This window comes from Cervus elaphus, chromosome 14 (assembly GCF_910594005.1).
Source record: "Cervus elaphus chromosome 14, mCerEla1.1, whole genome shotgun sequence".
Lineage (NCBI taxonomy): Eukaryota > Metazoa > Chordata > Mammalia > Artiodactyla > Cervidae > Cervus > Cervus elaphus.
In genome coordinates, this window is record NC_057828.1 from 68,170,227 (window position 1) to 68,197,134 (window position 26,908).

The following is a 26,908-nucleotide window of genomic DNA, read 5'->3' on the forward strand; positions in this document are numbered from 1 at the left end:
TTCTTTTGTTCAACCTTGTTATTTGTGAGACTCAGCCACATTGTTACCTATAGTTGTAAATCTTCCATCCGCATTCGTGTGCTGACTTCTGTTTTATGAATATATCACAGTCTATCCATTCTATTGTTGATGTATTTTGGGTAATTTCCAACTTTAACTTTATACTGATAGTACTGCCCTGAATATTCTAGGATGTTCATTTATTGTGTATATGGATTGATTTTTCTTGGTCAGATATCTAAGAGCAAGAATGTTGGGTCACAGAGAATAGAATCACCTTCAGCTGATGCCACTTAACTGTTTTCTGAAAATGGTTCAGTTTGTATTCTCGTAAGTAGTATGCAAGAATCCTGGCTTTTCATTTTCACCAGCACTTGGTGTTTCTGCCTTTTTCAGTTTACCATTATGGTGGATATGTATAGTATCATTGTTATTATATTGGAGAAGGAAATGGCAACCCACTCCAGTGTTCTTGCCTGGAGAATCCCAGGGAAGGGGGAGCCTGGTGGGCTGCCGTCTATGGGGTCGCACAGAGTTGGACACAACTGAAATTACTTAGCAGCATTGTTATTATTTTTTTGTACATGTAAAGAAAAAAGCGCTTCCAGCAAAATTTTTGGATTTTCCTTTAGCAATGTGACAGTTACTGAAAATAATTACTTTAGGTTGAGTTTAAGGTTTACATGAAAACTCCTAAAGCTATTATTTGGATATTTGCTTGACTATGGTTCAGTGCCTTTGAGACTAGTAAACATTGTATTGGGAGCTGTCGCTAGTGATAACTTTCTGGTGTAATGATTAACTGTAATCATTTTTGTCTTTGTTGAAAATTTACTGACCATTTCATGTATCTCCAGAGTTATCTATTTGGCTCTCCTAATTCTCGACTTTATAACTGGGGCTTCCCTGGTGGCTCAGAAGGTCTAGAATCTGCCTGCAATTCAGGAGACCTGGGTTCAATCTGTGGGTCGGGAAGATCCCCTGGAGAAGGGAATGGCTACCCTCTTCAGTATTTTTGCCTGGAGAATCCCATGGACAGAGGATTTGGCTCTTCTTCTAATTCTCGAGTTTATAATTAGTATGCTAGTTCCTGGCAGTTGAGAACAACTTAATTAACATCTTGCTCATTACCTCTTTGGATTAATGTCATTTATTTTTTGTTTATAAATATCTCTGATTAGTACCAGCATTGTTTACTGTGTAGATAAATTTAGAATAAAGCGTTGCTCCCCAGTGACACTATCATCTACTGTGAATATATTTTGCAAGTAAAAGCTGTGGTTTCAAATCTGAGCGTTAAATCTCTAATAAACTAGTATTTCTCATTGATTTTTCATGTGCTTCAAAATATTTTATGTGCTTGAAGTACTAGATAATTAGCCTGTAATTCCATTTCTCTACCCTGTGACTGCTGAGAGAAACACTGTGGTCATTTTTCTTGCCAATATTCTTTCCTACTCATGTTCGGGCCAAGACATTTGATTTCTTACTGAATCATAAAGCTATATTTTTAAAATTATTTTGAAATCAAAGATGCTGACTTCAGTATATTTAACTCCAGAAGTTGGTACAGATTGTGTGACTAATTACCATAAAAATTATGGCTGAGAAATGAGAAAGGTGTAGTCACTCATAATTTTCCATTTACAAAACAAGGTTTTAGAAAATAACCAAAGATGAATGTGGTATTTTTATGAAACCATGGTCTATTTCCAACTATTTCTTTAGTGGTCTGGAAATTCACAATGCTAAGTTCGACCAGGCACATCCCTACATAACTACTGGAAAAACCATAGCTTTGACTATATGGGCCTTTGTCAGCAAAGTGATGCTATGAACTCTGTCTAATTTGTTTTATATTCCCAAATATTTACCTGATGGGTGAGTACAGAACAAGTGTTTATAAATATGTATTTGAATAAGGAAACTAAATGTGTAGTATAATCCTAATTAGGTAAATAAGTGTGTATAAGCACATATGCACAAATGCACAGATATAGAAAGAAATGTAAAAATATTGAAGAGTGATTATTTGTAGGTAGTGCAGAAATGGGTATTACTTTCTCCTTATGTGATTGTCTCTTTTCCATTTTTTTTACATAGCATGTATTACTGTTGTAAAAACTTTTAATATATGATTTGAAAGTAAAAATAAAATATTAAATAGTTTATCTAATTCATATGTTTACCTAAAACAAGTAGACTGCCAGATACTTCTCCAGCAGAGATGAGTTTGAATCAGCAGAGAACTGCAATTTGGGGACCGCAGCCAATGCAAGGCCATAGGCAAGTCCCCCAAAGGAGAACGCTTCTGTAGAGATGAAGAGGAAGGAGGGAGGGCTGTAATAAACGAAGAGTCTGTGGCTTTTCATTGGCTGAGTTCTTGCCGGTAAAGATGCAGTCTTTCTCCTTCCATTGGTCTCTGCAGTCTTCACAGAGTGTGAGGTCACCTCCTTCTTGTCTCTGTTTAATTGAGTTTTCTGTTTATTAACTTATTCCTATGTTAGATATAGACACGGCGGGATCGTTAGGACTGTTTCTTCAAAACTATGGGTCAAACAATTTTGTTGTTATTTAATTGATAGAGAAACCAGGATTCTTCTCATTGTTCAAGTATGTAAATCAGTTTGATAGTCATGAACAGAACAGTTTTATAGTCACTTTGCTGTAGTGTAGGAATCTAAAACTAATGAGTTTACCTACTCATCAGATTTATTTGTTTATTAATGTTAAGTGTCCGTCTCTCAGCCGTGTCCGACTCTTTGTGACCCCATGGACTGTAGCCCACCAGGCTCCTCTCTCCATGGAATTATCTAGGCAGGAATACTAGAGTGGGTCATCATTCCCTTCTCTAGGGGATCTTCCCAACCCAGGGATTGAACCCACGTCTCCTGCACTGCAGGTGGATTCTTCACTGTCTGAGTCACCAGGGATAGGTGCACATAATTTGAATTTTTTCCTCATTCTTTATAATTGGTATAACATCATAGGATGTGTAGGAGATTTGAAATATACGTTCATGTTGTTTTAGTTTTCTCTCTTTTTCTTAGTAGTTTTTGCCTTCCATGTAATGACTCTTGAGTGGCTTCCCAGGTAGCTCAGTGGTAAAGAACCTGCCTGCCAGTGCAGGGGACACGGGTTAGATATCTGGGTCACAAAAATCCCCTGGAGGAGGAAATGACAACTCACTCCAGTATTCTTGCCTGGAAAATCCCGTGGACAGAGGAGCCCAGTGGGTTACAGTTCATGGGGTTGCAAAGAGTGGGCTGTGGTGACTCTTGAACCCTACTTTCCTTTGGTGTTTTCTGGTCATGGTTTAAAAAGATTATCATTCTTCTTATTTCTCAAGCCATAAGTCTGAGAGTCATTCCAGACTTTCCTTCTTTTTCATGTCCACATTAAATTGCCACCAAGGTAACGCTGAATCTAAGGTGTCTTTGGCTTTTGTTTTCTCTTCTTCCTTCCCTCTATCATTGGTGTTCCATTATTTTCATCCTGGTTTATTTTAACTGCCACATTGCTGATCCCATTGAAGAGTGCTACATGTCTTCCTTGTGGATATGTAGCATTAGTTCATTGTAGAGATTTTGTAGAACCTAGTGGCAATTGCTTAAAATGGTCCCTGTCATTTACTTAATAATCAGTCCATGAATGTGATATATTTGCAGTGTATACCCTTTACCAAGCAAGGGCAATAGTGAAACTCACAATTGACTGGTCTTCAAGCAGCTTTAAAAAAAAAAAAATCTGACATTGATGGTTGCCATTTGAATGGTGTCATAAGTGGGCAAGAAAGTTGTAATTAATGTATCCTCCAGAAAAATGGGAATGGAGGCAGAGTGAAAGTTTTGAAAACTTTTGTTACAGTGAAAGTAGCAAAATTTAAGTTTGCGTATGTCCTTTTGTGTGAATCCCTTCCAAGGTACTGGGAAATGAAAGTGTTCACAGAGTTAAAAATTGTGGCTTGGGGGCATTTGCAAAAGTAAGGTATTTAAACTGTGATTGGTTAAGACCATGTCTCCTTCCACTTCAGCTGCCTCCCCCCACCAACACACACACATGTGTCCTGTGTCTCGTGACATTGGGGTGATCTTGGCTATTTTTTTTCTTTGGGCTATAGCTCTAGCAATACTTCAAGTATGCCATGTATGAAGTTGAAATTTTTAAAGTATCTCAGATAATAAAATTTTTTTTGATAACTGATATGAGAGAAAAGACTGTCTTTCTAGTCTCTCTACATAAAATATTACATTTTTTGGTCATGGGAACAGACATGCAAAGAGTATGCAGCCAAAGATGCAAGGGGGGAAATATCATAGCCTCCTGACAGTTAACAATAGCAAATTTTATATTAATGTATTTATTTTGGGGATTTACAGTATTTGTCAGTTTTTAATAATTTGAAAGTTATGTGAACTATTTTTGTTATTGCACATGTATTTTTCTTAAAGAGGGCCCTCAAGTTGTACAAGCGTTCAGCTCACAGAACCTATGTCTTTTACTAAATAGGAGGTCTCTGGGGAAACATTTATGATTTATTATCTTTTGTTGAGGTATCTCTCACTGCTCTATAGTAAAGACCCAGGACTGTCCCCCTGCTCTAAAAGCATGGATTTACTAGTAATGGAACAGAGTGGCTATATTATCCTAGTTTATGATAGCAAATGTCAAATGCCTTTACTCTGGTTATTTGAATCTGATTTTATAAACTATTATAGGCAGGGCAAATACCTTTTTACCCTGTGGATTTAATACAGAACCTAGTTTTTTTTTTAGTGTTTATAAACTTAATATAAAATCTCATTTCAGGTCATTAATCCCTTTCATTTTTTCCTTTAGTGTAATAAACTGTGATAATTAGATTTAAAGTAAATATAATTGTATTTACTCTAAAGACCTTAATAGGTTACTCATTTTTTTCCTCCTCCTTCACTACCCCTGCCCAATATTCAAAATATCCGCCTGCCTCTGTATCACTTATTTTATTTCTTTTTTTTTTCATGTTAAGTTACTTAAAAAAAAAGTTTTATTTTGTATTGGATTGTAGTCAATTAACAAATGTGATGGATTCAGGTGAACAGCGAAGGGACTCAGCCATTCATATACATGAATCCATTCTTCCCCAAACTCCTCTCCCATCCAGGCTACCACATGCCATTGAGCAGAGTTCCGTGTACTATACAGTAGGTCCTTATTGGTTATCTATTTTAAATTCCGCAGTGTGTACATGTCCGTCCTAAACTCCCTAAGTATCCCTTCCCACCCCTCCCCTTCCCCTTCACTTTGCAATCTCTTCTTTTTTAGACATGAAGATTACCTTTTGATATGTGGATGGGCCAGACTTTCTCTGACTTAATCCATTGCTTTCATTTGCTTCCCAAATTTTGATTCTTGATTTACTCTTCTCTTTCCCGCTTGGGAGCTGCTAAGATTTGTACAGTTGATTTCAACCACCATCTCTAGTGATGATTTACTTGCAGGTGCTAATAAAAAGTTTTACTGTAATTTAGAAGGGAGACTGAAGATAACTTGGCAAGTACTGAGTATTCACCTATATTATTTCAAACAGTACCAGTAAAACCCAGGCTGTTATATAAATTTAAGTGTTCTTGCTATAGATTACAGGAAATCTGGAAAGAGTTAGTATTGCTGAGGTTTTTGTGCATGGTGCCAGATGTTGAAAGCTGCATAGTATTGAAGTTTTCCCACTCCTATAAAGCTTTCCCAATAATTTTAGTCCACACAGATGGCTCCTCTTCTTGACTGCCTGAGGCATACATTGTTACTAACATTTATTCCTTATGGGGCCTCTGAAATAGCTGGACCTTTAAAATCTTCCAATTGATCGCCTCATCAAATGCACTTAAAGTTATATTATGTGACATTTGAATATATGCTTTTTCTTAAAGCTTCTTGTTTTTGAGTATGTTATTAGTTCTTAGGAAGCTAATTGGAAACATGGAAAGTATGATGAGATCTAGATAACTTCACTTTAAAATCTACCTATAATCAGAACAGAGATACACAAAAGGTTCCTTTTAGTGACTGAAAGACCCAGGGGACAGAGAAACTTGCCTGTAACTGAATGTGCTAAAATCTCTAGATAATATGTCAACCAGAATGGATGGGTGCAGATCAACGTAGAAACAGGGAGACTGCTAAGCCATTATGAGAAATGTTTGCAGTGCCCATCCAAGTTCTGTCTAAAAATGAGGGAGCCTCCGCTCTCTGAGTTAGGGTTCACTTGGTCCTATATGGTTCTGATTAGTGATGAAAGAGCTGTAGTCTCTAGACTGTGAGATTTTCCCATCTCATTGGTAAGAACACATCAGTTGTGAGATTAACTTGATCAACCAAATGCTATCCCTGTTTAATGTATCTGAATTACTTCCTCTGTCTTATTCCCAAACCCAGCAAACACAGGACAGCACAGTGGAGTTACATATTAAGTATGTGTAGGCGTGCATCTTAGACAAGGACATAATTTGAAATTTGCATATAATAAAAATTATGCTTGAAATCTTTTGAATTAATTTTGAATTAGTAGGATTTAGGCTTAGAAGCCCAAAATTCAGTTCTTTCTTTTTCAGCCTCCTATAGCTCCCTTTCTTCCTCCTTTCCCTCCTTACTTCTCTCCCTCTCTTTTTCCTCTATCTCCCCTCCCCCTCTCCTCCTTCCTGCCTTTTTTCTCTCCTTTTCCTTCACTCCCCTTCTATTTTTTTCTCTCTATTTTTTTTCCCTTGGGCTGGTTAGAATCTGAGGTTTCTTTCAATGGTAGGAATAAGAGGCAATGGGCACCCAAAGAACTTCACCCTCTATGACATTACAGTGGTTGAGAGCATATGATTTTGATTTGTATGCTTTTTTGGAATTATACATACTAGCAACATGTTATATACTATTATATTTAAATACAGAATATAGAGAAATTGAATGAGGTAAAATTTATAAAGTTCTTAGCATGGGGCTTACATGAAAGTGCTATTTAAGTGGCAGCCATCAAAATAACCATTCAGTTATGATTTGGATTCTGGAATCATAAAGTGTATATTGTGATGTGTGTAGCTATTGATTCACTTGTGCATTGTGAAAGGACTCTCCCCATCTAGTTAATTATCACGTCTACTGCGTCCTGTGTTTCTCTCTCTTTTTTCTCTCTCTCTTTTTTTTTTTGGTAAAAACATTTAAGTTCTAGTCTCTTAGTAAATTTCAGTTATGCTATACAATGTTATCAGCACAATATTTATGTGGAATCTACCAAAAAAAATTCCAGCTCATAGAAACACAGAATGGAAAAGTAGTTGCCAGGGGATCGATGGTTAGGAAAAGAGAGCCTGGTAAAAGGGTCCCAGCTTTCAGCTGTAAGATGAATAAGGTCTGAGGATCTGGTGTATAATAGTCAATGCTTTATGTTTTCGTTATTTTAAATAATGCATATTTCTGGCAAGAGAAATTTCCCCAGTCATTTATAGCGTGTTGAGTTTGTGACACACAGGAATTTTATGAAGATAAATTAATGAAATATACTTTGACACTTCAGAACAGCAGGAATGATTTCACCCTTCAAAAATGTATGAAGTGTGCTTTTATTTTTTCAGCTGTTGCACATTAGAGAACTTCCATCATGTTGAAGGTGTGGTAGTTTTATGCACGTTTTAGGTGTTCATAGAGTTGAAGTGGAGGGTCATTTTTGTCATCAACCCTCTGTAGTTCCCCCGTTGAACCCAGATTTTCTAAGGCAATTCCGATTTCTAAGCCTTTTCCCTGTCCCCTCCCTATTGAGCCTTCCCACCCCTGTCCCACCCCTCTAGGTCATCACAGAGCACCAGGCTGAGCTCCGGTGGTATATAGCAACTCCACACTAGCTATCTGTTTGCCATACGGTAGAATCCCAGGCATAGTGGAGCCTGGGGGGCTGCCGTCTCTGGGGTCGCAGAGTCAGACACGACTGAAGTGACTTCGCAGCAGCAGCAGCTTGTATATGTCAGTACTACACTCTCAATTCGTCCCCCCTCAATTCACTCTTCTCCTGCTGTGTTCACGAGTCTGTTCTCTATGTCTGTGTCTCTATTCGTATCTTGCAGATAGTTTGATCAGTACCATTTTTCTACATTCCATATAAGTGTGTTAGTATATGACAGTTGTCTCTTTCTCTCTGACTTATTTCAGTCTGTATAACAGACTCTCTGCTCATCCACCTCAGTTCAACTTATTCGAATTTGTTCCTTTTAATGGCTGAGTAATATTCCATTGTACATAATGTACCACACCTTTCCTTATCTGTTCATCTGTTGATGGACATCTAGGTTGCTGAGCCATTGTGTACTGATGGACATCTAGGTTTCTGGGCCGTTGTGCATTAACATCTAAGTTTATTATGGCAGAATGATGTATTTCCTTGTTCGTGTAAGTCCATGGTTGGGAAAGGGCTTTGAGGGGAGCCTCATGACTTTAAATTCCATTATATCGCCAATCTTGGGTTTCTCCTGTGACTCAGAGGTAAAGAATCTGCCTGCAGTGTAGAAGACGTGGGTTTGTTCCCTGGATTGGGAAGATTCCCCTGGAGGACGGCATAGCAACCCATTGCAGTATTCTTGCCTGGATAATACCATGGATAAAGGAGTCTGATGGGCTACAGTCCATAGGGTTGTAAAGAATCAGACACAACAAATGCAGAGGCAACCTGTTGAATGGGAGAAGTTAGAATAGTTGCATAGCATATGTTTGATGAGGGATTAATATTCAAAACAACTCAATAGCAAAAAACCCCAATCAGTTAAAAGTGAGTAAATATATGAATAACTATTTTTCCAAATAGGACATTCAGATGGCCAACAAGTACATGAAAAGATGCTCAATATCACTAATCATCAGGGAAATGCAAATCAAAATCACAACCTCACACTGGTTAGAATGGCCATTACCAAAAAAACAAGAAATGACAAGTTGTTGGCAAAGAGGTAAAGCAAAACAAACCCTTGTATACTGTTGGTAGGGATGTAAATTGGTACAACTGCTATATAAAAGAGTATGACGCTTCCCCTCCAAGTTAAAAAGGATCTTGAAAAATGGAAGTTAATCACTCAGTTGAGTCTGAACTTTTGTGACCCCATGGACTGTAGCCCATCAGGCTTCTCCATCCATGGACTTTTCCAGGCAAGGATATAGGACGGATTGCCATTCCCTTCTCCACAGAATCTTCCTGACCCAGAAGTCGAACCCGTGTCTCCTGTGTATCCTCCATTGCACGCAGATTCTTTATCGTCTGAGCTACCAGGGAAAACCCCCAAATGATCTCATGATCAAGCAGTTCCACTTCTGGGTGTTTATCTGAATAAAACAAAAGTATTAACTCAAAAAACATATTTACTTCATGTTCATTGCAGCACTGTTTACAATCGCCAATATATGGAGGCAGCCTAAGTGCCCATCTATAAATGAATGATGAAAATGTGGTATATTTACATATACATATTGGGATATTATTCAGCCATAAAAAGAAGGCAATCTTGTCATGTTTGACAACTGGGATGGACCTTGAGGGCATTATGCTAAGTGAAATAAGTCAGACAGAAAAAGACAAATACGGTATGATTTCACTTATGTGTAGAATCTAAAACAAAAACAAAATAAAACTAAACCAGTAATATATAGAGAACAGAAGGTGGGGATTTGGTGGGGTGGGCGAAATGGGTTAAAGGGGTTCAAAAGGTACAGATGTCTAGTTATAAAATCAGTTAAGTCCTGGGAATGTAATGTAGAGCCTATTAGCTATAGTTAATATATTGTATAGTTGGAAGTTCCTAAGAGAGCAACTCCTGAGAGCTCTCATCCCAGGAGAAAAAAATGGCAACTATGTGTGGTGATATATGTTAGTTAGACCTATTGTGAGAATCATTTTGCAATATATTCACATATTGAATCATTATACTGTACACCTGAAATGAATTTAATGTTATATGTCAATCATTCTGATTAAAAAAAGAAAAAAAATTTCTTCCAAAGTTTTTGTCAAATTCTCTCCTTGAAGATGTATGCAAAGTTGATTTCACTTCATTTCTACTTAATGCTATGTATCATGTTTTATAATACTTAATAATGTAGGCTAGTTTTGTGTTTTGCAGTAATATTTGCATTTCCTTCCTGAGTAAAATAGAAATAGGAACTGTTTTTAAGTATTAATTATTATGTAGGATGCAAAATATTTATACTAGCAGAGTGTCTTCAAGGACTCAGGGGCTTTATAAAAAGTAACTACTGCACCAGAATCAGTGTGGTTAGGTGTTTGAAAGGTACAAGAACTCACATATTAGTTTCCCTCATTTGTAAAGTAAAGGAGCTGGGTTAGATGTTCTCAAAGGCCTTTTGAGATTTAAACTGCTAAAAATCATTAGAGACTGTTTTTACGTTAAAACTTAATGCACAGTGCCTCAGTGGTTTGAAACACTAAACCAATGGTTTAGTAAAAATGTACTCATTCAAGGGATCTCACATTATTCTAGTTCACTTCTTTTTATTGTTACTATCTAAGGTCCTTTCCAATCTCATGAGAACATTTCTCATGGTTAGACAAAGTTTTGTTTCTTTTTCCTTATATGTGGCAACATTAGAGGCCAGAAACCTCACTTTTGGTGATTGTGTGGCTTGTAGGAATCTGCTTTTATTCACATGTTGGTGATATCTGTATTTTCTTTTTTTTTTTTAATTTTTATTTATTTATTTATTTTTATTAGTTAGAGGCTAATTACTTCACAACATTTCAGTGGGTTTTGTCATACATTGATATGAATCAGCCATAGATTTACACGTATTCCCCATCCCGATCCCCCCTCCCACCTGTATTTTCTAATAAAGTGGGTTGCATCTGTCTTCAATTTGATTTTTTTCCTATAATTGTATAAAAAAGTGATTTGAGACTTGTGACAGAAGTCTGCACTGTATCTTTCCCAACCAGTAATATCATGATACATGGTAATCTCTTTGTGAAAGCCTCATAAATGTTGATAAATTGGAAACAGTATTAAGAATAAACCAAAAGCCCACTTATATTTCCTACCATTTAAATGCAGTTCCTGTATGAAAAGGCAACTAAATCAGAAAGTTTTCCATTTTCGCAGGAATGCCTAGAACTTAGTCCTTTTCATCCATAACTAACACAATAGTATAATTTTCCAGTGATATATCATAACCTTTTACATTCATTTCAAAGGACAGATGTATTTGAGGAGTCATGCAGAATATACATTTAAAGAAAGGTGTACTATATTAAAAATTGATTTCACTTTTATTTCTGCTCAACACTATTGCATTTCATTGTTGAACTTCAGATACTAAAATATCTTTGTTTTCTAATTCTTTTCTTTCTTATTTTGAGAATTATTTATGACCACATTTTGTGTCTTGTCCTTAAAACAAATGTTCATTCCATTTATCTGATTTCTCTTGTCTTTGCCTTCTTTAGTCTCTAAGTCAGACATTATTCTCAAAGTTATTTATCACCAGTAAAATTTATCAAGTGCTTTCTCAGAGAGTAAATCAGTTCTTTGCATTCCTTTGAGTTAGGCGGCCATGATCCATGTTGAAGACATAAAAATGTCAACACTGACTTTTAAAATATGTGTTCTATTTATGGTCAAATATTAGCAATAATCAGTCTCTGGTTTCTATAGCTACATGGACCAATTTGATTGGCAGAATGATTCATATCTTCCTGTTCATGCATGATAGATCACTCCGAACCCATTTTTCAAAATATGGCATCTGCTTCTTTAGGTAATGATATCGATACATACCTATCTCATATGTAAAATCCCAGGTGCTTTATATGGTTAACATCTGAGGAAATATATCATTTGATTTATGCAGTAATTAACTGTAATAGACTTGTTTTTTTGTGCTCAGTTAGTTGATGATACCACTACAAGCTTTTCTTTGTAAAATACTTCTGTCAAAGTATTACTTTTCTGCTTAAAGCAGGAATTCCTTCGGAAACTTTTCACTTATGTCGTTAGGATAGAATCCGATTGTCATAGCTTGACTTTGTGACCATACATACACTGCCCCTGACATAAGCTTCCAACCTCATCTGCTTCTTGCTTTTCTGAACACTTAACTGTAGCCAGTTAGATGCACTCATGTTCCCAACATATGAGCACTTCTGTCTCTGTATGTTTTTCAGAACTTCTCTTCTACCTGGAATGACTTTGTGTCTGTTTTTCATTTATAGAAATCTTGTCTTTCAGGGATACATTTTTTTCTCACTTTGCCCATGAAGTCATTATTGAAATTTTCAATTAGGGGAAGGGAAGGGAAGGGAATTCAGTTGGAGATGGAGGAAAACATTTGACTATCCAGTATGTGGCAAGTACTATGATGGGCAGTTTACATACGTTATTTCAACAAAGGCTTCCTGTTTTATGAGTTCCTTTCTTTTATTTAAGAAGTTCAGTTTAGTTGCTCAGTCATGTCCAACTCTTTGCAACCCTGTGGACTGAAGCATGCCAGCCTTCCCTGTCCATCACCAACTCCCAGAGCTTGCTCAAACTCATGTCCATCAGGTTGGTGATGACATCCAACCATCTCATCCTCTGGCATTCCCTTCTTCTCATCTCCTGCCTTCAACCTTTCCCAGCATCAGGGTCTTTTCTAGTGAGTCCGTTCTTCACATCAGGTGGTCAAAGTATTGGAACTTCAGCATCAGTCCTTCCAATGAATATTCAGGACTGATTTCCTTTAGGGTTGATTGGTTTGATCTCCTTGAAATCCAAGCGACTCTCACGAGTCTTCTCTAACACCACAGTTCAAAAGCATCAGTTCTTTGGCGCTCAGCTTTCTTTATGGTCTGGCTCTCACATCCATACATGACTACTGGAAAAACCATAGCTTTGACTATGTGGTCCTTTGTTGGCAAAGTAATGTCTCTGCTTTTTAAAATACTGTCTAAGTTGGTCATTGCTTTTCTTCCAGGGAGCAAGCGTCTTTAAATTTCGTGGCTGCAGTCACCAATCTGCAGTGATTTTGGTGCCCAAGAAAATAAAGTCTCTCACTGTTTCCCCATCTATTTGCCGTGAAGTGATGGGACCAGATGCCATGATGTTTGTTTTTGAATATTGAGTTTTAAGCCAGCTTTTTCACTCTCCTCTTTCGCTTTCATCAAGAGGCTCTTAGTTCCTCTTCTCTTTCTGCCACGAGAGTGGTATCTGCATATCTGTGGTTATTGATATTTCTCCTGGAAATCTTGATCCCAGCTTGTGCTTCCTCTAGTCCAGCATTTCCTTCTCTTGTGGTTCAGATGGTAAAGAGTCTGCCTGCAGTGCGGGAGACCTGGGTTCAATCCCTGGGTTGGGATGATCCCCTGGAGAAGGAAATGGCAACCCACTCCAGTATTCTTGTCTGGAAAATTCCATGGATGGAGGAGCCTGGTGGGCTACAGTCCTTGGGGTCACAAAGAGTTGGACATGACTGAGCAACTCCATTTTCATCAATTTCATTCATGTTCATCAATTTCATTCACTTTCATCAGTACTCAGTACCTACAAGAGTTCTTTGAACAATGAACATTTATTTAATGAATAAACACAATTGCCTCACACTGTTAATTTTATGATAATGTCTTAGCCACTTTCCTCATTCTTGGGGACAAAAAAAAGATGGGGATCCTTTTGACAGAGATTGAAATTATTACACAATACTTTTGTTTGATTCATTGATTTGTGACTACCATTATTGAAATTTTAAAAATACTGTTGTTTGAGTAGCTTGGTGTAGCTTAATACCCAGTGCTGTTCAGTGTTTAGTGAGTAATTATGAGGGAAATTATTCATGATGGAATACCGTCTTGAAGGATAAATGAACTAGAGGAAGATCTTAGGTGGATTAAAGCTTAATATGATCTAGGAGTAATGGTAGTAATTTCAGCTAAGCAGTACCTGTCCAGACATGCCCTGTAAAATGAGGAATTGTATTTGCTGTTGCGGAGCATTTCTGTGGACTAGAAGGCTTCCTTCAAGAGCACACCACTTAACTTGGTTCTAACCTGAAGTATTTTTCCACCTTAAAAAACATAATGATTATTTTTCCCATTATTTTTTGTTATTTTTTATTTTATCATAAAAATGAATGTTTTGCTGGCATTGCAATTATTTTTCAATAATTAATATACTATAGTGTACTCTATTACAGTAATTCAGTACTCGATATATTGAAATTGGATTTGATAATTTGCTAATTGTCTTTTATTAATTGAACTTTGAAAAAAAAACTGAGAAAGAAAGAATAGAGGGAAGAAGAATCTCAGTATTGCCATTACCTAGTTTTCTGCAGATTCTTTTCATTTCTGTTGAGAAGTGGAACTGTCTGTAGTACCTATGCATGTAATATCTTGCACAAGTAGTTTTTGGACACTGTAATCTCATTTTGAATATATTACTCCAAGATATAAAATTTGAAATTTTTTTTTTTGGTAAAATTTGAAATTTGAGCATGGGTTAAACTAATGTTTTATTCTGAACCTGCTATAATAAGTGGATACAGGGAGAGTTAGGCTTTAAAAAAAATATAGCAGTGTATACATGTCAGTTCCAAACTCTCATCTGTCCCTTCCCCTTTTCCCGCTGCCCCCAGGTAGCCATAAATTCATTCTCTAAGTATGTAAATATCTTTCTGTTTTATAAATAAATTCATTTTATCATTTTTTTGGAGATTCCACTATAAGTTATATCATATGATATTTGTCTTTCTCTGACTTACTTCACTTAGTATGATAATCTCCATGTCCATCCATGTTGCTGCAAATGGTATTATTTCATTCTTTTTTATGGCTGTGTTTTTACCACATCTTCTGTTGATGGACATTTTCATGTCTTAGCTATTGTAAATAATGGTGCATTTAACATTGGGGTATGTCTATCCTTTCAAACCATGTTTTTCTCTGGATATATACCCAGGAGTGGGATTGTTTTTAAGAAACCTCCATACTGTTCTCCATAGTGGCTGTACCAATTTACATTCCCACCAACAGTGTAGGAGGGTTCGCTTTTCTCCACATCCACTCCAGCATTAATTATTTATAGATTTTTTTGATGATGGCCATTTTGACTGGTGTGAGGTGATATCTCATTGTGGTTTTGATTTGTATTTCTCAAATAGTTAGCATTATTGAGCATGTGCCTCTTTTCATGTGCCTCTCGGCCATCTGTATGTCTTCTTTGCAAAAATGTTTATTCAGGTATTTTGTGCATTTTTCCAATTGGGTTATTTATTTATTTATTTTTATATATTGAGCTGCACGAGCTGTTTGAAACTTTTGGAGACTAATCCCCTGGGGAGTACATTTTTCCTGTTCTGTGGATTGAGAAAGTTTGTCTTGACTGTGATTGAAATAAGCCTCACACAGTACAGAAAGCGACCATGTCATTTCATTAAGCAAATCAGCTACTGCTTCAGCAATTCCAGGTGGTATAAAGCTGTAAATATTTTGATATCACTCATATTTCTCTTTTTCTTATAGGTTTTAAAATGGGTGGAAGAAGCAGTGCAGGCTTCCAAGGTTCACCTCTTATCAACAGATCATTTGGAACAGGCTGTAAATACTTGGAAAATTCCCTTTGATCCCAGTCTAAAAGAGGTTACTGTGTCTCTGAGTGGCCCTTCTCCAATGATTGAAATTCGCAATCCTTTAGGTGAGATATGTGGAATATTCATATTAAAAATATTTAAAAATATAGAATATGAAAAAAAAATAGAAAAACCATGAAAGGTAAAAGATTTTTAACACACTTACTTGTTCAAATTAGTGATAACTTTATGAATAAATTCAACCAACTCAGAAGTGACTGGAGAAGATGTTTAAAAATTAAAACTGAGTATTTTTAGTCATAACTATCATTGAGTTAACATGAGATTCAAAAAACTGAAACTCTTAATAATTTAAACAGATGGCATTTACTAACTTAATTGTAACTGAAGTCTCCAAAAAAATATTTCAGATGAACCTGAAATATTTCTTCATCTTTATATGAGGAAATACTTCACAGTAACTTATTCTGTAAAATCCAGTGTTTTGTCATTTTTACGTGAATCATATGAAAAAAGTCCTTTATTACCAAAACAACTGTCTAATTTTTTATCATAGCATTTTCTTGATAAATTTTAATTTTACAGGTTGTTCTTGTTTAGTCGCTAAGTTGTGTCCGACTTTTTGCAACCCCATGGACTGCAGTTTACCACCAGGCTTTCCTATTCTTCGCTATCTACCAGGGTTTGCTCAAACTCATGTTCATTGCCTCAGTGATACTATCCCAGTGATGCCATCCAACCATCTCATTCTCTGTTGCCCCCTTCTCCTCCTGCTCTCAATCTTTCCCAGCATCAGGGTCTTTTTCCAATGAGTTGGCTCTTCACATCAGGTGGCCAAAGGATAGGAGCTTCAGTGTCAGTCCTTCCAATGAAAATTCAGGGTTGATTTCCTTTAGGATCGACTTATTTGATGGTCTTGCATTCCAGTGGACTCTCAAGAATCTTCTCTAGCACCACAATTTGAAAGCATGAGTTCTTTGGTGCTCAGCCTTCTTTATGGTCCAACTCTCACATCTGTGCATATTTGCTGGAAAACCATAACTTTGTACGTACTTTTATCGTCAATGTAGGTCTCTTCTCTTCAATATGCTGTATAGGTTGTCATAGCTTTCCTTCCAAGGAGCCAACGTCTTTTAATTTCATGGCTGCAGTCACTGTCCACAGTGATTTTGGAGCCCAAGAATATAAAATCTGTCACTACTTCCACTTCTTCCCCCTCTATTTGCCATGAAGTGGACTGGATGCCATGATTTTAGTTTTTTGAATGTGAGCTTAAGCCAGTTTTTTTCATTCTTTCCTCCCACCCTCATCAGGAAACTCTTTAGCTGCTCTTCAGGAGACAGTTTCTCAGGAGACAAGTAAACTCTGCTATTCCCATCTCTTTAAGAATTTTCCAGTTTGTTGTGATCCACACAGTCAAAGGCTTTAGTGTAGTCAATGAAACAGAAGTAGATGTTTTTCTGGAATTCCCTTGCTTTCTCTGTGATCCAGTGAATGTTGGCAATTTGATCTCTGTTTCCTCTGCCTGTTCTAAATCCAGCTTGTATATATGAAAGTTCTCGGTTCACGTACTATGGAAGATTAGCTTGAAAGATTTTGAGCATTACCTCGCTAGCATGTGAAATGAGCACAATTGTGCAGTAGTTTGAACATTCTTTGGCATTGCCCTTCTTTGGGATTGCAATGAAAAGTGACCTTTTCCAGTCCTGTGGCCACTGCTGAGTTTTCCAAATTTTCTGGCATATTGAGTGCAGCACTTTTACAGCATCATCTTTTAGGATTTGCAATAGCTCAGCTGGAATTCCATCATCACCACTAGCTTTGTTTGTGGTAATGCTTCCTGAGGCCCATTTGACTTCACACTCCAGGATGTCTGGCTCTAAGTGAGTGATCACACCATTGTGTTTATCCAGGTCATTAAAACCTTTTTTGTATAATTCTTCTGTGTATTCTTGCCACCTCTTCTTAATCTCTGCTGCTTCTGTTAGGTCCTTACTGTTTCTGTCTTTTATCACGCCCATCCTTGCATCAGATGTTCCCTTGTTATCTTCAGAAGCATATTGCACACCTTCTAATCTGGGAGGCTTGTCTTCCGGTGTCTTTTTGTCTTTTCATACTCTGTTGGGTTCTTGAGGCAAAAATACTGTAATGATTTATGATTCCTTCCTCCAGTGGACCACATTTTGTGAGAACTGTCCACTGTGACCCTTCGTGGATCACAGCCTTGTCGTGGCAAAGGGGCTTGTGTAATTTTACAGGAGACAGTGGTTAAAAAACATTTATATTCTCATTAGAATAATGTTTTAATTTGTTCCTTCAATAATTATATGGTATGATTCTCAGTTTTGGCTTAATTCCATCTCTGGTCGAATTTACAAGACTTAAGGTTGAATTGAATAGTAATCTTAAAAAAGAAACCTAATTTTTCTTAATATTCGTGTTTAAGAAATTTTTTAACCAATGATGTTTGCACAGTATTTTTATTCCTATTGTAGCTGAAGTATATGTTACATTTTTTAAACCTTTGTGAACATTTATAAATTGGGAAGGAGTAACTACCATTTTTACTTTATTTGAATCTTAGAAAATGACATACCTTAGAGAAAATAGCATATGAAATTTACCTCAAAGGCTCCAACCACACTTAACAATCAAATTTAAATTTATGAGCAAGCAAAACCAATCTTTTGAGACTGTTTGGTCTTGAAAATAGATTTGTTTGTAGAAATGGATTTGTCTTTTTAGGTAGCATTCTTCTAGTACCATCTATCCTATCTACACAGGAAAGATTTGTGTTGTTCATTATCTGGATTGAAAGTACCTGTAACCATTGCCTTAAGTTCTGCTACTTTAAAAATTCATTGACATTGATATTTTAAAAGTCTTTTGCAGTGATTATAAAACTTCTGATGCAAACATGGGATTCTTTTAATTGATTTGTTTGCGTAACTGCAGAAATAGTCCACACGAGAGCCAAGACTGAAGTGAATAAGTAAACTGTGGCTTAATTCCAAATTTGCTTTCCTTCCTAAGTTCCAACTGTCAGATACTGTATATTGATCTCAGTTGGAGATGATACTGTGTTACTTCATTATACTGTCTCCTCTAATTATTCCTTTGACAAGTAAAAGCTTTCTCCTGTACTTCATGGAAAACTGAGGTTTTATACTTTCTGCAAAGTTATGCCCAGGGCTCTTAATGTTAGTAATATTTTGAGTCATCTCCAAAAAGATATTTATTCTAGTTTACTGTTTTGCCATCTCTTAAGTCTAAATGTCTCTAGTGACTGTACATAACTTCTTTGTAGCCATAATAATCGTTACCTAGATTAACTTTGGAAATATGATTATCGTTTTCCATGTTACTCTGTTTTTAAGATCACATCAACATAGCAAATAGGAATCTGTTACTTCAATTACAGTGTTCAGAAATGGTAAAGTTGAGTATATTTTAGATATAAAACGATGTTTTGAGCTAGAGGTGTAAATGTCCGCCGGGTAATTTGTACTGGAAATGTACACAGCTGATATACATAGCTGAAATAAAGATCATGCTTGTAACCTCTACGTCTGTCTTTCAGGAAAGCTGATAAAAAAGGGATTTGGCCTGAATGAGCTATTAAATATTCATAACTCTGCCAAGGTGGTAAATGTTAAAGAGCCAGAGGCTGGAATATGGACAGTGAAGGTACTGTTCTTTTACAGAGTATCTGCTGTTTTATTTTGATGTTGGCATGTTTTATAAAATGTATATAATAGTTTATTTATATCTTCTCTAACGATCATGGAGAATGCTTTTGCTAAAAATCAATAGACATGTTGCATTCTTTGGAGTTGTCTTGATCATATGAATTGATAGTGTTTGGTTTTGATGACTATGAAAGGGATCAGTACCACCATAAATAGACTTAAAATGCTCAGGTAGTTTTCCTATCATCGAATCTGTAGATTGATTATATTAGCCACTGTCTGCCTCCAAAATAATCAGAGATGGAACCAGTAGACAATGATGTTTAGGGACATAGGCCCCAGTGTGGAACTGCCCTGGGTTTGAATCTCAACACCACCACTTAAAAGCTGCAATCCCTTAGAACTATAGCTTTTCTTGATTTTCTTTCCACCTCTTTAATATAGGATGGTAATAATAGTCCTTTCCTTCATAGAAGTGTTCTGAGAATTAAATGAAGATGATACAAATGAAGTATTTGACATAGTTCCTGTTACAAAATAAGCACTCAAACATTGCTGGTTATTGGTGTTTAGTAGACCTACATTCATTGTGTGCTTGAACACAAAATGGTATTTGTATCCTAGAGTCACATTAAGTAGTATATGTTCATACTAAGAAAGCATTGTATTTTGGCAATGTGGAAGAAAAAACGTGTTTGCCTTCGAAGTTCAGGATACCATAAATCTGAGATCTAGTCCTGCTGCAAATTATATGTGGGACCTTCCCTAGTAGATGCTGTGCATGGCTTGCCCATATTTCTCAGAAATTTCAGTATGCTCTGGCCTGCTTCCAACCCTAGGATCTGCATTTCTGTGTGTGTGAGAAGGTTTTTTTTTTTTTTTTAAAGATAGAACAGGAGAAGGCTGTTCAGCTAGAGAATTAAATCCCTCTAGAGCAGCTTTCAGCCCCTGCTGGAATAAGTGCCGGTGTCCACAGGGAGAGCAGGCTTAAAGGCACACCCTTCATGTGCTGCGTGTATTACTTTTCCTCTTCCGTTAGAATCCCTTGTAACTCCCAGATAAACAGTTTACTCTGGAATACTGGGACAACTCAAATGAGGATTCCGCTGGCATCGTTTACTCTTTCACTGCCTCAACTTCCCTACATGAAGAAAGAAAAGAAAATGAGATCAGTTGGCTCATTTCAAATTAGATAGCTGCTGTGAAAGTACATGGAGGTGTTATACCATAGAAATTTTGCATTCCAGTTTTTTTTAAGAAATACTTAGCTTTATAAAATTAAAGAATAAAAGTATTCACTGTAACTCCATTTAAGTCCTAGAATATCAGTGTTTCTTTTCCTCACAACTCTCAGTCTTATAAGGAAAATAAAACAGTAATATGGATATTTTAACATGAATAATATGGAATAAGGGTTTAAGTAAAAAGGCTATGTGAAATAAAATTAGTAACTTTTATTGAATGGATCACAAACAGTCCCATCTGCCTGTGTTATCCCCCAGTTCCTTGCACAAAGCAGTTGCTCAGTCCTTCCTGAGTGCATCAGATAGTCAATAATGAAGTGTTTCGCTGTTATATTTTAAATAAATGGCAGCCAAATTTGACATTACAGGTATTTTGACCAACTTGCCTCAAATATAACTAGATTGAGTCTAACTTTCTGTGACCACAGTGGAAAGGAGTATAAGAAGTTCTGAGTCTCTGTATCCTCCAAACATTTTAATTTAAGCATGTTCTAAGTCAGCAGTCTTGGGCTAGCAAGTTCACTAAGGTAATCTGTTCTTGCTCTCTGACGAGTAACATTAAGTTGTCTGTTATTGACTTTGAGATGCGTACAAGTGATACCATTCTTCTGTATAATTAGCAACTGATTGTGAAGTATTTGAACCCATTTTATAGGTGATTTGGATTGCTACCAGTGGTATTTCCTCTAATAAAACTCTTGCCTAGAAGGGGGATATTTTACACATCTGATGTTTTTCCTTGTGCCTGACACACCTATTCATCCAGTCATCCATTCAATAAACCTTTAGTGAGTGCCTGATTCTGGCCGTGTTCCATGATACTTAATGGGCACTGAGTACATCTTAATTGATCATTAGAACAGAGAGTCATTGAGGATTAATCTGTGAGTGAGGAAGGAGATAAGATGATAGGAACACTGTTTAGACAAGTCTCTAAACTTGGTCTCCTGTAATTAAGAAAACAATAAAAAGATACTATCTATTATCACAGTATTTTAAATTCATATCTAATCATCATCAAAGAAGCATCTGGTCCTGATGTTACACAATATCTGATGTACAATTAGTGATATCTAAACAAAGGATGAGAATTACAATGCAAGTAAAGATAATGAACTTATTTTGCTCCTGAATGAAATACTGAAATAATGTGTCAGGTTGGCGTAAAGGCAGTTGAGCTGAATCTACCGACATAAATATTGCTGTTGGCTTTGGATCTCCCTTTTGGATGGCTAATGAAGGATAACATTTTACATGTGTGTTTTCTCAAGAGGAGAAACGTCTGAGATTAGACAGCACATCCCTGGTGCCATCTGTCTTACGCTCTGCTCCCTGGAAAGTGTCTGCTGTATCACTGGAATTACTAACAGCTTTTTTGACTGTTTCCCATAACAGTTTTAATCTCATGTGTAGAACACAGCCCATCTCTTATTTGACCTTAGCATGGTATTCAAGGAGCACCAAATTGAGCCTCAGCCAGTCTTTTTGGTTATCTTCCACCATGTGCCTTTCTGCTCTAATCAAATATACTTCTGCAGTGTCTCTCATCTTCTCTTACCACATTCTCTTGGTCTGTGCTTTCTCTCAAGCTGTTGTTTCTTTCTAGAATATTCTTCTTTTCTTATTTTATGTGTGATTCATAACTCCCAATAAGGCTCAGCTCAAATGGTAACACTTGTATCAAAACTTTTCTCATCCAGAATATACTCTTTTCCCTCTGGCTTTCTATTGCAATTTTTTGGCACCTCCCTTTTGCATAATTTTTCCCCATTATGTCATATTTATTTCTGTACAGGTTTTGGCTTCCAGTTTTGCTGTAGACCAGACTTTGTCACAAGTATATGCCATAGTGCCTGGGAAAGAACTATATAAATATTCCTGAATAAAGATGAATTCATTTATTATGATGATATCCAGGGAAGCAGGCAGAAACTTTGGTTTAGTTTGGATCACAGTTGATGTACTGGCACAGAACACTTTATTATGCTCATGATTTGACTATGAGCGTGGCGATTGCTTTTCTTCTGTGGTTTCCCTATGAAACCCTGGTGATTACTTTTTTGTGATTTATTCAGACACTTTCATTGAACAAAGACAATGAGTCAACTCATCCGTATAATTCATATAAGTAACCTGGATGTTTTAGGTTGCCTCTGATGCAGGTGAAAACTTGCCAAAAAGAAGTAACTGAAATGGACCCCAAGTTATTATTACAAACAAAAGAGACAGTTGTTTGAGGCCCCTAAATTTGTATCTGTAGGGAAGCTAGAAATCCTGGGTCTTATTTCTGAGAAGAAGTGTAAATTTTCCATTCGGACAGCTCAATTATACCTAGGCTATTTGAACATAACCACATAAACTCTCAGGCCAGATTGTGTGCTCTGCTCTTTAAGAGAAACTTTGTTGCAAAGACATTAAATAATTGTCAGTACCCTTTATGCTTAGTGGGTAGACACTGTTGCTATTAGTCTAGGATTATCAGTGTGATCATGGGATGTAGCTCATCCCCTGAGGTGTTTCCATTAAGTAAATTTGGATAAACTGTTCTTAGATCATCTCCCAAGTAGAGAAGGGAGTGTACCCAGCCACATGATTATATTGAGATTCTGAGACTAGCAGAAATATTTCTGGTTGTAGATAGTTACTTTGGTTGCCAGAACCTACTAATGCATTTTCTACAGGATAAGGGTAGTTTTAGAAATGCTCAAATGGCATAAACTTGTTAAGGAATTATAGTAAACCTCAAGTCTAACAAAGGACCACACAAGTAGCATATTACGCTGGCCTCCAGTTATTCCCACCTGGTACCTCTTTTGAATAAGCAGTCAGACAACACCAGGCGTATTATTTAAATGGATTAGCTATGGCATTAATTCAGTGTTTAGGGCCAATGGAATGCTCTATAGTAGATTTTCTTCCTGGACTATTCCCCAGTTATATTTGTCTGCCAAGATCAGATTGTCAATCAAATGGAATATTTCCTTTAAAAATTATATGTACACTTTTATTTATATTTAAATGGGTATGTGTGTGTATGTATGTGTAAATATATACAGGATTTACATTTCTTTCCTTGTATCACATTTTTTAAAACAAACAATGACTAGTAAAATGATAGTATTTAAATCTAGCTGCCTTCATTATATGTTTTTGACTAGCACAACTCCTAGCCCATGTTAGCATCTCAATAAATATTTGATTAATAGTATTCTTTACTTTGTAAAGGATGGTATGTTATATAAGAGCAAATAATTTGAAAATAGATGGACATCTATTTTAATTTAAGATATACTACTTAATATATTTTTGACCTTGAAGACATTACCTAAACCTACCCATGTCTGAGAAAAATAGGGGAAAATAATACCTACTTAATATTGTCATGATTAAATTAGATGTTGGTCAATGTTTAAACAGTTCCTGACACATGAGTGGTAAAATTAAATTAGTTCTTCTCCAGACTGTGTATAAATAGTAAACGGTATCTATATTTTCTATCAATTCTAGATAGACATAAAGGCTTTACTTTATTTACTTTGGCTTATTTATTGTTTCATAAAACATTGAAACTCCTTAGGAGAGAGAAATTAAAGCCAACTCTAGCAATCGTATTTTAATTCATTTATAACATGACAGGCTTCACATTTAGGACCAGGATGTGTTCTCCCTGGCTTAATACAAGTTCATTCCTCACTAGTGTCACATGTTCTGTGAGGGTTGACAGGATGCTCTACTTCATATACTCAGGAGCCCAAGCCGATGGAGACATGGCCATATTTAGAACATTGTTGCTGTTCAATTGCCAAGTTGTGTCTGACTCTTTGCAACCCCAGGGACTGCAGCATGCCAGGCCTCTGTGTCCCTCACCATCTCCCGAAGTTTGCCCAAGTTCATGTCTATTGAATTGGTTCCATCCAACCATCTCATCCTCTGTTGCCGTCTTCTCCTTTTGCCTTTAATCTTTCCCAACATGTGGCCTCTTTTTAGTGGAGGAAAAGACTGGAGAATGTGCATAGAAAAAGGAAGGGATTGTGTCACTTTTAGGATGAGATAGACATTTTTGTGAGTGACAGACACACTTCACTTCCTTTGTAACCCATTGGCCAGAACTGTTATCATGGCCTCATGGTTTTCTGGAGCTGGTTCATAAATGGCTCATGGAAAGTCAGTTATATACTTTCTCCTTCCAACTCAGTGACATCCTGTTGGGAGCTTGAAATCAGCCACTTGGTAGTATTTACATCAAAGAATTTGGCAAATGTCCCAAATTAGGGCTTTTTTTTTTTTTTTTTTTTCAGAGAGAAGTTTACCAACACTCTACTAACCTGACTCCTCCTGAGAGTACATTTAGAAATTTAGAATGGCAAATGAATAGATGGGGATGTTATTGTTTTCTATGCCATAGGGTCCAAATCAACCCAGAGATTATGTCATCCAAAAATGTTAGGCATCGACTTAGAGTATTGAAATTGGAGTAATTGCCATTTAACTTGCTGTCTAAACCTAGGCAAATAATTAGTTCTTTGAGCCCCAGTTTCTTTATGGTGCTTAAAACCAGTTTTGGATGGAACAGGATTTTATGAGCTATCATGTGAACATACTTAGCATAATGTATCTAGAAAAATTCAATGAATTCTTGATGACTCTGGCATCAGTTGGTCCTAGGGAAATGTAAGGGAAACTGGAAAATGTAACTGGAAAATGTTAAGTGTTAGTTGGCCTTATTATTAATGATATTAATAAATCAATTTCATTTATTAAATGTACATGTATTAAGTACCTACTGGATAATATTTTATAGGTGATATATTTGACATAATTCTTGCCTTCAGGGACTTTCTATGTAGAGAAGACCTTCAATATTTAATAGATGTTTAGCTTTAAAAATGGTTTCATCCGCAGTATAGTTGACCAGGAAGATATTGGAAGAGCAACTGATTTTCCCTGGAGCTCTCCATGGTGCTTGCTCACGGTCGTTCAGCCTGCCCTGCTCCTTCCTTTCTCAGACTCTCAGTTCAGAAGCCTGCACTCTGGTCCACTCTGCTGCTGCTGCTTCTCACCCTTGTGTGTGGCTGCCATTTGTAACTAGAGAATGCCAGGAGGTGTCTGGTCTAACATCATTTTTGCCTCAGCTCAGCTTAACACTACAGCAGCCTCTGAATTCCTGACTCAGACCCTTCTGCAACTCGACCAGCTTGACATTCTAACTCAGGGCAGTAATATAACACATTATAAACCTTTATAAATAACATGAATAAGTAGACTGTTTAAAATGCAACTCTTAGAATTTCAGGCCAATACAAACCCAGTTCAGTTTCTGTCTAGAAAATTTCCTGATATGCTTGGAACCACTGTGAGGCTCCTTAATTTCCCTGTTGCTAACTACAAGAGCCATGAGGTGAGGCTGCCTCTGTGCGGAACTGATACTTCTAGATACTCTGTGGTGGAGAGATGCTTTTTGGAGCTAAATTCTCACTTTATTACAGCACATAGTTTGAATCTACATGATATAAAGATCAAATAGAAAAACAGCAAAGCAGTGGTTTTTGTCATACTAATTTAATTATGTATGTAGAAAAATGCTACTAAGATAGCCAAAATAATTCAGAAGGGAAGAAAGGAGTAAGAAATATACAGCTGGACTTCCCCTCTATTTAACTTAGTCATAGATTAGCTAAATTAGCTAAATTTTCCTTGCCCCTCCAGGGCTTTTTTATCTTTTAATTCTCCTCCAACCCCGCTCTGTCCATAACACATTAGAACCCAAAGCCTTTCCCCAATGCTTCTGGGGTTTCCTAAAGGTTAACTTTGTTTTTTGGTCTCCTTGCCTCCGATTATTTGTGTGTCGATTCTAATCTTTTGTGCCTCCATGTTGGGTAAACCTCAGTCCTTTAAAAATGTCAGGGAAATCCAGTAACAAGACCGCCTTGTGAATTTAGTAAGTTTGACTATAGATTTGGGGTTTATCTTGAAGTAACTTGTGTCCTTTTGCTCTCTCCTTGCCCTCCATTCTTCTTTTCTCTATTTTGTTTTACTTCTCTCCTGTGAATAGTCTCAGGAATTCCATATAGATATTCACTCAGCTGTGTCTAACTCTTTGCAACCCCAGGGGCACTAGGTTCTTCTGTCCGTGGAATTTCCCAGGCCTGAATACTGGAGTGGGTTGCTACTCCAGGGGATCTTCCCAACCCAGGGGATCAAACCCAGGTCTCCTGCATTACAGGTGGATTCTTTACTGGCTGAGCCACCAGGGAAGTGAAATTCCATATTACTCTTCTGTTATGTAGAGCAGTTGGGTATATTTCAGCCTTTACCCCCAAACCAGCATAATTCAGTTCATTGAAATGATCATGAGAAGCACGTGGTGTACCTGTGGAGGTCAGTTTCTGGATCCTCACT

The 26,908-nt window shown here is 36.8% G+C and overlaps 1 protein-coding gene across 4 annotated transcripts in view; it reads left to right on the forward strand.

Moving 5' to 3' along the window:
* The window catches only part of HMCN1 (hemicentin 1), a 516,590-nt gene that overhangs the window by 178,996 nt on the left and 310,686 nt on the right, over positions 1 to 26,908 (forward strand). For all 4 annotated transcript variants that reach the window (XM_043924342.1, XM_043924345.1, XM_043924344.1 and 1 more), the window contains exons 5-6: positions 15,509 to 15,680; positions 19,157 to 19,263. In XM_043924342.1, the coding sequence (XP_043780277.1) occupies positions 15,509 to 15,680; positions 19,157 to 19,263 (279 nt within the window). The remainder of the gene's footprint in view (positions 1 to 15,508; positions 15,681 to 19,156; positions 19,264 to 26,908) is intronic.